General features: G+C 41.9%; 1 protein-coding gene across 1 annotated transcript in view; it reads right to left on the bottom strand.

Moving 5' to 3' along the window:
* The window catches only part of txnrd3 (thioredoxin reductase 3), a 22,307-nt gene extending 10,747 nt beyond the window's left edge, over window positions 1–11,560 (bottom strand). Inside the window, exons 1-8 of the mRNA XM_076268419.1 lie at window positions 11,204–11,560; window positions 9,462–9,522; window positions 7,460–7,569; window positions 6,689–6,796; window positions 6,489–6,561; window positions 6,250–6,369; window positions 5,633–5,775; window positions 213–328 (exon numbers count right to left, since the gene is read on the bottom strand). Of these exons, the coding sequence (XP_076124534.1) occupies window positions 213–328; window positions 5,633–5,775; window positions 6,250–6,369; window positions 6,489–6,561; window positions 6,689–6,796; window positions 7,460–7,569; window positions 9,462–9,522; window positions 11,204–11,320 (848 nt within the window). The 5' untranslated portion in view covers window positions 11,321–11,560. The remainder of the gene's footprint in view (window positions 1–212; window positions 329–5,632; window positions 5,776–6,249; window positions 6,370–6,488; window positions 6,562–6,688; window positions 6,797–7,459; window positions 7,570–9,461; window positions 9,523–11,203) is intronic.
* Between the last annotated feature and the right edge of the window lie 326 nt (window positions 11,561–11,886).

Genomic DNA, 11,886 nt, shown 5'->3' on the forward strand with positions numbered 1-11,886 from the left:
CGACCGACCAATCCACAAATTTATGCATGCACCCACGGGTAACGCACCCCCACCCCCCACCCCACACACACAGATGAAAAATATTGAGCATTTCCCATGGTTGCCCATTACACCTCTGCAGAGAGGCTAAAAGTACAAAGCAGGCTTCAGTCTAGGGCCATTGAGCCCATAGCTGCAGAGCCACAGATAAGTAGGAGTTTCCCGCAACTCACCTGGTGATGCAGTACTCCTTGTCCCCGGGGACGCCCAGGTAACGAGGCCTCTCCCCTGTGGCCAGAACAAACTTGGCCGCCGTGTGGAATGCCTCCTTGCCCCGCTTGTTAGTGGCCTGCGGGAGACCAGCACAGTGGAGATGGAAATGCAAACAAGGGATAACAAGAGAACAACCAACCACCCACAAGGGGAACAGCTTAAACATTGTAATATCAGAATCTGCAGATATTCCTGGCAGATAAATTGGCAAACCATCAGGGTTTCAGTGGAAGCATCATACAGATTTTTCATCATACAGGGTTTTCTTTGTTTTTGGTTTGAAACAGCTTGTCAACATGTATATTTTATGACACTTAGTATTATTTATTTTTAGGCTTATTGTAACAACCAGAGGAGTAAAAGAAACCTTTCATTTGCATTTTTATGCTAGCATAATAGTTATTTTTGTGGTAGAAATATTGTTAGCGGTACTTGCTATTGTACACAAATGTAAATACTCATACTGGTATTGTACAGCGCACTAAGCTGACATAAGAGCCAACATATGAAACACTGGCACAAGAGGACGTCTATAGCAGAATTCAGAGCAACTTGGCTCTGAGGTGCTACCTTTAAAATGAGCGAGCAGTATGATCATGTGAATGGTATTCGGGTGGTGGGACTGGAACTGCACTAAAAAGAGTGTATCAGCTACATCATAAGGAGATTGCTTTCTGGTAAGAGGGAAGTTGTTAGACACTACAGTAAGGAATGGGTTGGCCCATCCTGGAAGCTTTATACGAGAGTGGAGAGATAAGCAACCATACCAGGTCATTCACATCACCTGAGCACACTAGAATTGTGTACAATGAAAAGGCTATCGCTAGAGAAGTCAGATGTTTAGATTTCACCATCATGTCTGTTGTACAAAATATTGACAGCGTAAAAACGTTTAAAAAAAACTAACAGAAAACAGCAATTAAGGAAACATTTGATTGCTCCGATGGGTTAGGTCTATCTAATTGTGTGCAGAAGACTTTCCCCCTGTACCGGTTAAAACATAGCCTGACTAGCATGATATTCTCAGGGTCCCTGCAATATAAATGGTACTGACAGTAGTCTTGAGAACATGCCGGGACCCAGTAAGCCCATGACATTCTCTATTCCTGTATTGACAAGAAATAGAACACAAATGCATCGAGCTTATAGGGTAAACCAGTCCAATCTCCTACCTGTACCACATCAACCTCAGATTCGCCCCATGGATCATATTTCCCCAACACTTACAGCAAAACTAGCACTCCTAAATATCAGATCTCTTTCAAACAAATCATTCTTAATTTATGATCTAATTTGCACACACAACCTTGATTTTTTACTTTTAACTGAGACATGGTTAGATCAAGCAAACAGTGCTGCTACTCTCATCGAATCAGCTCCCCCAAATTTCAGTTTTTTGAGTGCTACCAGAGCAAATAAAAGAGGTGGGGGGATAGCTACAATTTTCAAGACGTCTTTTCAGTGCAATCAGTTGTCATTCGGTGACTTTACTTCATTTGAATATCTGTGTGCATGCATTAAGTCTTCTCCTCAGATTTTATTACTGACAATTTACAGGCCTCCAAAACATTCAGCTAAAGTTTTTCTTGAAGAACTAGGTGAACTGCTATCAGTTGTTTGCATAGAGTTTGACTGTCTTATTATATCAGGGGATCTAAACTTGCATGTGGATAATCCTGAAAACAATTATGCCAAGGAATTCATGGCACTAATCGATACTTTCTCCCTAACACAGCATGTACAGGGGCCAACACACTCTCTCGGCCATACCCTCGACCTTGTTATCACAAAGGGTCTCGATGTCTCTACAGCTGTTAAAGACCTGGCCTTATCTGATCATTTCTGCGTGTTCTTTGATGTGTCTATGTCCCCACACACTCAAAACACAGCTATGATTGTAAAAAGGAGAATCATAAATGATCAGACAAGTGCTCTCTTTGAGCAAGCACTTTCACTAAAGTCAAGTCAACTGTCAGACTCTGAAGACTTATTTGATCACTTTAATGCAAAAATGGCAAACATTATGGATGACATTGCTCCATTACAATTCAAGAAAGTTAAGGACAAACAGAAAGCACCATGGAGGCAAAATCCAGCAGTTAAACTTCTAAAAAGAGAGTGTAGGAAGACTGAAAGAAAATGGCGTAAATACAAACTTCAGATCCACTATGAAATCCATAAAGAGATGCTCCGCACGTATAACTCTGAAATATGCAAAGCAAGACAGTCTTTCTTTTCTAACATTATCAATAGAAGTTCAAATAACACTCGTATTCTATTTTCAACTGTTGATAAGTTAACAAATCCCCCCTCACAATTAGCGCCTGAACTTCTCTCAACTAATAAATGCAATGAGTTTTCATCTTTTTTTAAAGGTAAAATTGACAAAATCAGACTCAACATATCTGCTCAATTACAAATTCAACAACCTGAACTTCCAGCAACAAACAGAGGGAAACTAAACTTGATGTCAGAGTTCAGCTTGATAGACTACGAAACACTTGAAAAAACGGTACAGAATCTCAGCTCTTCCACATGTGTCTTAGACACTCTGCCTACCAATTTCTTCAAAACTGTTTTTCACCTCATAGCGGCGGATGTCCTTCAAATTGTAAATGTATCACTGCTGTCTGGCACTTTTCCTAAGTCACTGAAAACAGCTGTTGTAAAGCCACTTCTCAAGAAGAATAACCTGGATGCCTCCATGCTAAACAATTACAGGCCCATATCCAATCTGCCTTTTATTGGCAAAATTATTGAAAAAGTAGTCTTTAATCAATTACCCCCTTCCTAACATCAAATGGGTATTTTGATTACTTTCAGTCTGGTTTTCGGGCAAATCACAGCACTGAAACAGCTCTCATTAAAGTTTCCAATGACATACGCCTCAACACAGATTCAGGTAAAACATCAGTCCTAGTGCTACTGGACCTTAGTGCAGCATTTGACACTGTTGATCGATCACAATATTTTACTACACAGACTAGAACACTGGGTTGGATTTACAGGCATAGTTATCAGCTGGATAAAATCATATCTACAAGAAAGGAGCTTCTTTGTTGCCATCGGAAACTGTACCTCAACACCAACGTCCTTGACCTGTGGTGTTCCCCAGGGGTCAATCTTGGGGCCACTATTATTCAACCTCTATATGCTCCCACTTGGACAAATCATTCAAAATAATTTGATTTCATATCATAGCTATGCAGATGACACACAAATTTACTTAGCTCTATCACCAAACGACTATGGTCCTCTTGAATCTATGTGTCAGTGTATAGAACAAATCAACACCTGGATGTCTCAAAATTTTCTTCAGCTGAACAAAGAAAAAACTGAAGTAATTATATTTGGTAAAAATGAGGAAAGACTTAGGGTTGCCACTCTCCTTGGCACAAAAGGGTTGAAGGCAAAGGATACTGTTAAAAATCTTGGTGTATTAATTGACAGTGATCTAAATTTCAACAGCCACATGAAAGCGATAACTAAATCAGCTTTTTACCACCTCAAAAATATTGCCAAACTCAGAGGGCTGATGTCAAAATATGACTTAGAAAAACTCATTCATGCATTTATCTCCAGCAGAGTTGATTACTGCAATGGACTGTTCACAGGCCTTCCTAAAAAGACTATTAAACAGCTTCAGGTGATACAAAATGCAGCAGCTAGGATTCTAACAAAAACTAAAAGAACTGACCACATTACTCCAATTCTTAAGTCCTTGCACTGGCTTCCAGTAAGTCACAGAATTGACTTTAAAGCACTATTGTTTGTTTATAAATCAGTAAATGGAGCAGGACCTAAATACTTGTCAGACATGCTTCAGCAGTACACACCTTCTCGTCCTCTCAGGTCCCAGGTGAAAAACCTGCTAGTAAAACCTACAGTTAGAACTAAACATGGTGAAGCAGCTTTTAGCTGCTATGCGGCTCAGCTGTGGAACCAACTTTCGGATGACATCAAAAAGGCCCCAACTGTAGCCAGTTTTAAATCTAGACTTAAGACCAAACTGTTCTCAGATGCTTTCTGCTAACTGTGCCGAGTAACAAATTCTGAATCTGCCTTGATAATTATTCTACTTTGTCTTTTATTACTTTTTTTTACTACTTTTGCCTTTGTTTTGCTTACTAATTATTCTTTATTTTTAAATGATTTTACCTTGTTTTATGTTTCCTTTTTATTATGATCTTTACCTTTTAACTATTCTTTGACTATATTGCCCTTCTATGCTTTTATTTGTTATTATTGTTTGGTTTTGTTTATGTAAAGCACATTGAATGACCTCTGTGTATGAAATGCGCTATATAAATAAACTTGACTTGACTTGACTTGACTCCGACCTTCTACGTACTTCCGCTCAATTTTCATTTTCCTTCAGTACGTTGTCTGGGTTTGCGACATATTCGCGGGTTTTCTCCGGCCCCACCCCCACGCGAACAGTGGGGGTGGCGGAGAATGATGACGTTGAGGTCGTTCAAAGACGAAACCGAAAGTTATTGTGCTAAAGAGAAGTAGCAACATCTGCAAACGTCAAAAAATGCAGTTGGAAAAATGCAGAAATTTATTTACAGCAAAGGTAGACCAACATACATTGTTTCCTGACTGTTGATGCTGTTTATTGTAGTTTGTAAAGTTTAGGCGAAGTAGGAAGTAACGTTAGGAATCTCTGATCAATGTGATTGGTAAGGCTGGACCAACAATTTCAAAGTTAGTGCTCGTCACGATGCAAGTGTTGCAATCGTTTCCCAATGGAGAGCTGTCAGACTCTATTCACTTTGTGAAAGAGTCTGGATATTTTCAGGCTAGTTAAAACACACCCCATAACCAAATCCAAATGGTCTGATACCAGACTCAGATTCTGAATAGAAACATCAGGCTAGGGTTGGCCAGCACATGGGTCAAATTCCTGCGAGAGATAAGCCCTTTGCTGCATATGTAAGCTCCCCCCCCACGACCTACACACACACAGTTCTGCTTCCCAATGCCTGAAATTTCCATGTGCATGACCTTAAAAGCCTCCCCTCCCAAACGGGCAAAAGCCGAGGGCTTACGGCATTACCACACCCCTGAAAGGTCTAGGACTCGCTTATTGAGAAACGGCAGTCGGCCTCCATACCATGCCAGCTAGGAACAAACCACTGCCCACATGCCCACATGCTAAACACTGAGGTAAGTCCTGGATGGCACTGGATGACCCAGCCTCCCCAGTTCCCCCTCCAGTTATGTATTTGGGTTTTGTAGCTTCTCTTACATAGGACAGAAAATAAATGGAATCGGCAATTGTTTGCCAACTTGGTTTGCTAGCCATAGCCAGTATGGCGAACTTTCATTTCACCCTAAACATTCGACTATAGATGAGAGCAGGTAAGTGGAGATTGACCTTGATTTTGTGGGGTTCGATGAACTCTGCGTAGGAATTGACGTAATTGACGTTCTTATCCCGCAGGGCCACTCTGTAACCCCAGTTCAGCGAGCCGATGTAGTTGTTCACCGCTGTCTTCATGGTCTCCCAGTTATGCTTCACTGTGAGAGGAGGAAAGGGAAACGTTTTCAAATGATTACCAAACAAACTCCAATGAAGAGAACATAATGCAGACGTTCTGCTGCGCTAAGAAAGTGCTTATTGCTCTGTATGTGTGCGTGCGTACGTGCGTGTGTGCTTCACTGGAGACTGCGGACTGTCTGGCTTCAAGTAATTATGACGTTCTCTCTTCTCCTTTTACACCCCAGTGAGCTGACCCCTACGAGCCTGTCCTACACTTCCCCTAGAGAGACTGACCAAAACTTGAGGAACGAACTTTACTCCATTTAAGAAAAAAAAATAAAAAAAATAAATTAAAAAAAATAAAAAAAAATAAACACAATCTCTTCAAAGGAAAAAGAACACCATCTCCCACAGATCTATTTGAAATGGAGAAGTTCAGCGATGTCACAAATGAAAACTGCCACCTCACTCGGGGGTGGTGGTGTTAGTGGGTTTTATGTGTGAAAACGTACCCGTTTCGTCAATCTCCCATCCGAATTTGCGGGCGTCCTGTATGGCGGTGCCCAGCAGAGCCGTCTGGTGCATCAACTTTTTGGGGATGCAGCCCACGTTGACGCAGGTGCCCCCCAAGCCTGGTAGAGGAAGACAGAAGAGAAAGGGGAAAGTTCAAGGGACGTCTGCCAAGGGACCTTTACCTGGTCTTACCAGGTCCGAAAGCTGTATTTAACGTAGCCACCGTCACACCACTCACCCCAGGTGGTGCCCAGCGGCGTGGGAACAACGTAGTCAAGCACCATCACCTTCTTGCCCATCATAGCCGCCTCCTGATTTTGGTTAACAAAGTTGAAAAAGTTCATATTTATCAAACCCGCGATACATTAATTGATGTTTGCCATGAGCAGATTTATTTCTCCTCATTGTTGTGGGATTGGTGGGGTTAAGCTCCTTTACCTTTGAGCAGGCCAGGCCACCCGAGCCGCCGCCGATGACGATGAGGTCATAGTCGTAGGTCTCGTTCTCGCCACACAGCAGCTGCTGCAGAAGGCCGTCTCGGTGGGCCTGCGACACAAGTGGGGTTACCATGGCGATCGCCGCAAACTCCATTCCCATTGTAATCAAGAAGCAATAAATAGCTGGAGCCATTAAGGGCCTGAGCCATCAAGGCTCTCATAAATTATTAATGGCCATTGCACCAAAAACATCTCAAACTTCAAAGAGCGAGTTTAGTAAAACAATGAGTGTTTTTTATGTGTAATGCATCAGATACAGCAACTGTTTTATCATACTGATGTTGCATGATTAAACTTGGCATGACCACCTGATTTCAAGCGACTAATCCTGTTTTTGTTTCATCTGAAGTTTGGTGGACAAATGCATTTTTAAAGACGGACAAATAGAGAGGAAAATACCTTTCCTGGCATGTCAAAAGAAACCATTAAAAACTCAAAGAAATACAAGCTCTATTCTTCATGATGTCTGATCCTTGAAAGAAGCCACTCAACCTTGTGCTCCTTCTGCATTTCACTTTGAAGTGCACCTACCACTCAAACAAGCTGAAGATGACCTTTTTATAGCTGTACGATACAGTTTAATCGTAGGTGACAACGCAACACGTAACAAGTGACTAGTCAACATGGGCTGCTTTTTCCTTCCATTCTGAAGTTTGAGAAAAAAAAAAAAAAAAAATATTGCATTGCACTATGTGCACAAGAGATATATTACCTGCAAGGTTTTGTCACAGCCGCCGACGTGAGTCTTGTTGATGAAGACATTGGGGACCGTTTTCTGACCAGTCATCTCCGACAGCACATCCTGGTAGTTGGAGCCATCCTCTGGAGAGAGCAAGAAAACCATATCAGTCACTACTGCACAGAACAATGAAAGAGGAAATCCAATTTTCTTCCTAGTGTTCAGGAATACATTACTCAATCAGACAATTCAGTCAATCGCACCAAGCATGCAGCCAAATCCAGGAAACATTGTTTATAAAACACTGAAATCCCTCAGGCTTGTTCCATAACAATCTCCAGCCCTTTTGCTGACTAAATAGGCAACTTATTGACACACTTACAGAAGTGTTTCTTATATGACACAGAGTGCAGTCATCACATTAAACAGAATCCTTCATGGGACAGGCAAGTCATTGATTTCTGCCATGTCCAGTTGACATGGCAGTTTACAGCAACATTATGCAGCAATTAGCCAAGCAAATTGCAATAAAAAAAAAAAAAACTATGCATCATCTTGTATTTCTTCTATATGTATGTCCTTCACATGATCTAGGTCATGTGAAGGAGGATAGATACACATTAGTCTGTGAAGAACTCATAACAGACTTCATTTTGCATGTGCAACATGACGTTGGTGGCATGTGCAATGTGTTTACATTTTGAGGTAGTTTGCTTACTAACGGCTCCTACACACAGTTGTGTGCGTTGCAGTGCTGGAGACGCATCCCATTCACTTTACATGGGCTCACGTCATCCGTTGCCTAACTGAATTGTGGGTCCGTTGCGTCGCGTTTCTCCCGTCGCTCGCGTTGAGAAGTTCAGCTGTTGCGCGCACCGACAGACGGCACCGGCCAATCAAGCCAATCAACGGACGACACCAACCAATCAAATTACGGTTATACTTCAAGTAATTTGCATAGCTACCGTCGGGAACACCCACTGGCATGCGTTGACGGAACGCAACTGTGTGTAGAAGCCGTAACTGTAGACCAAAACGGCACAATCTTTCTTTAAAAACCAGCATCTCTCAACATCTCCACAGATTAGTAGCTTTTAAGCAAATGCACAGATAGGAAGGGTGAGGTCATCATGCTGAACCTGGCTGACTGGGCTGGCACTCAAGCAGGGGGCATGTAAACTGACCCGAGCCCGGCTGTGTCTGTGTGTCTGTGTGTCTGTGTGTGTGTGTGTGTGTGTGTGTGTGTGTGTGTGTGTGTGTGTGTGTGTGTGTGTGTGTGTGTGTGTGTGTGCGCTCAGGAAGCCAGAGCTAGAGACCATACAACAGATCAAACAGGAAGTCAACTAATGACAAGCTGTTCTTGAAAAAAAAAAAATAAAAAAAAATAGACGGCAAGAGTGACAGAACAAGGACAGATCCAAACTATTGATGTTGCTGTTACTGCTCGTCCGTCCTGACATGCAACTTATTGAAACTAATTTACCTGTTCAACCAAATGCTCAAGTGGAAGTAAAGAGAAACAGACAAGCAAGAAGTAATTGTGTAATACAAAGCGAGGAGGGGAAAGCTAGTAAAGCTGTTGAGAGAGCACAAGAGCCCCAGTGAGAGGCCGATGGGAGATATAAGCTGGCAGATAAGGCAGAGGATGGGGCGTGTAGGACTGGGGCTGGGGGATCGTCAGAGGTGGAATGCTGCCAAGTTGAATTGTGGGAGTGACTCAGCAACTTCCATAACGTCCCAGGGAGATATACGGGCAGGTATGATTGAGCACTCTTGTGTGTAAAACATTAACGCAGACACACATGAATGTGATCAATGGTCAGCACTGAGGACAACTCAGCACATCCACTTGTTAAGACAATTACCGGTTTGAACATTTATTGGCAGTAACAGAAAAGCACTAGCATGTCCCCAAAGTTTAATGATCTACATTTATGTTCACGACAACTGTAGATATATCAAAAGACGGGACAGTTGACCACAACCCTATTGAGTGCAATGTCATGTGTGTGCATAGAACATATCCATCACTCACCCATTAAGTCCAGCTCTACGGCATTGCATTTCACATTTAGCTCCTTAAAGAGATCCTTCACCTGCCAAAAGCAACAACATAACTTAACAAGGTTTTGTTAAGTGACAATGATGACTGAACAACTGACATTGCAGCACTTAGCTAACATTAAAGACCTGATAATCTCCATTTTCAACAGGTGAAGGTCAACCATGTACCATTAAGGGTGTGGTGAAGCAATGGTAGTGTCAGTATCTGAGAAACAATAGGCCCGGGCTTTGTATTTGATAGACACCGCAGGTTTCTGTTGCCCCAAACCCATGCCATGCACATTCTAATGTGCATTCACTTGATTTGTGCTAAAATATCACACACACACAATAGCAAACAACCAGGCAACAGATGAGGACTGTTCCGTTCTTCCATGTATCTGGATCTCTGCCTTTTATCTTGGCAGTGTTCCCAATTAGGCCTGCTTCAACCCATCCATGACCCCCCCCCCCCCCCTTACTTAGCCTCACCCTCTCATTGCTCCAGTGAACCATGGTGACACACACAGCTGAAGCAGCCAAGTGCAGTACTGAACCCTTCCAACAACAGGTTGTAAGTTGAAATATGCTGACGCATGCTTACAAGGTGTTGTGGCTTCTTCAAACGTTCAGGTTTGCAAGTTCGAAATTTATATAAGGGTGCCAGACATTTAACATATTAAATCATATTAAAAAGTATACAAAGTGACTCATTGCCTATCTGCTGATTTTAGTAAAGCAAAAACATCATTGTGAAAGTCAGAAATATGGCCATACTTTGAACCTCAACACTTTCTTTTTACTTAGGAAGTGTGTAATCAAGGCGCTCTCTTTAGTGAGTCGATTACAGTCAATTGGTCATTTGATGTTTAATTTAATGTTGTCATCACCAATTTTAAACAGATACTACCCTGGAAAGTAAAATGTCTGCACAAAAAAGTACAGTAAGTCAGAATTAACTCCGAAATGGCTTGCTCGACGACGTTTTCGTCATCTAGTAGAATTGCTATTGAATAGTACATGCAAAATTGAAGTGGACAATTAAGAAACATCTAACATTACCTAGAAAACAACACTGGCCACTAGCCAGAGTTCAACCAACTATGCCACCATGTTTTACAAATTCTACGTGTTAACGCAAAGCGACTTATCGATTACAACTCGCAGGGATACGAGTAAAGACGAAAAATCGAATATGCTTCTTCCTTCCTGCTGTCAACTCACCATTCACATTGACGTCATTCAGCGTAACTATTACACTAAGGAAAATAAAGTTGTTAACTCAGCAAGAGTAGGTCACACTTATTAATGCCACATTTACAGACACCATCTATCTACATTGGGGATTTGTGACAAAGAAAAAAAAAATCAACGTGACGGGTACACCGTTCGACACAACAGCGGCTAAAACATAATGCAACGTTGTTTCACACATCAAATGAGGGAAAATAATAACAGGGTAATCAGATTTTCTTTTCAGTCAACAAGCAAAGTTAATAAAACATCACAAGTAGGGTTGATTCGTAACCTTCACGTCTTCAACCCTTAATACAGTCAGAGCCCGTTTATACAGTTATTGTCCGACGTCGCGGGAAAACAGGCACGAGAACACGGGGCATGCCAGAGTACCGTACTGTTAGCTGCTGTCGAAATGGAATGCAATGGTTTGGGTTTAGAACTTCAGTAACATCACTAAACCAGATGTACAATTACGCAACGAATGCCTTGACTTACCTTGACACAAAAAGGGCAATAACTTTTGCTGAAAACCAACACCGGGTTAGAATCAATCAGCTGCTGTATTCGGGATTTAAGTTCTGCCCGTCCGGAGTCATTCTCGATGGGAGGCATGATTTAGCAGAGCTGCTAACTGGTTTGGTTGCCTTCCAGCTCTTCTTGTTAGCTTGCTAGCAAATCGTATAGTTCGCAATCTTACTAGATAAAGGGTCAAAAAGACACTTTAAATACAACACACACCTAACACTGGACTCAAAAAGTTTAAGAATGCAAATTATTGTAAACAAGATGACAGCGGTATCCCGAGTGCCCTCATCTTGCCTCTACTCCAGCCGGTGTCTGCCTGCCCCGCGAAATACCCATAGGAAATACCGTGCGTAAAGGCAGAAGCAGAAGGGCCATATAAAATCCTGGGATTGTCCATCTGAGTGCCTGATCATCACAAGTAAAGTTAGTTCAAATTTGTTCAATGGAAAATATATTATTGCAATGAGTAAAAAATAACGGACATACACTAGGTGTTTCAAATCGTTTGTCTATTTGTTAATTTTTCGTAATCACACTATTCTACGGAAGACCAGCCGGCAAAATCTGCAGACACCAACATAATTCGATTCCCGTATATTTGGTGACATCGTGTGGTAAAAACAGAAAATTGCACAAATACAAAATTGTATGCC

The sequence above is a fragment of the Alosa pseudoharengus genome, unplaced genomic scaffold (assembly GCF_046254945.1).
Source record: "Alosa pseudoharengus isolate Yale_2024_CS ecotype anadromous, Long Island Sound unplaced genomic scaffold, YU_APseudo_1.1 YU_APseudo_1.1_scf_5, whole genome shotgun sequence".
Taxonomy (NCBI): Eukaryota; Metazoa; Chordata; class Actinopteri; order Clupeiformes; family Clupeidae; genus Alosa; species Alosa pseudoharengus.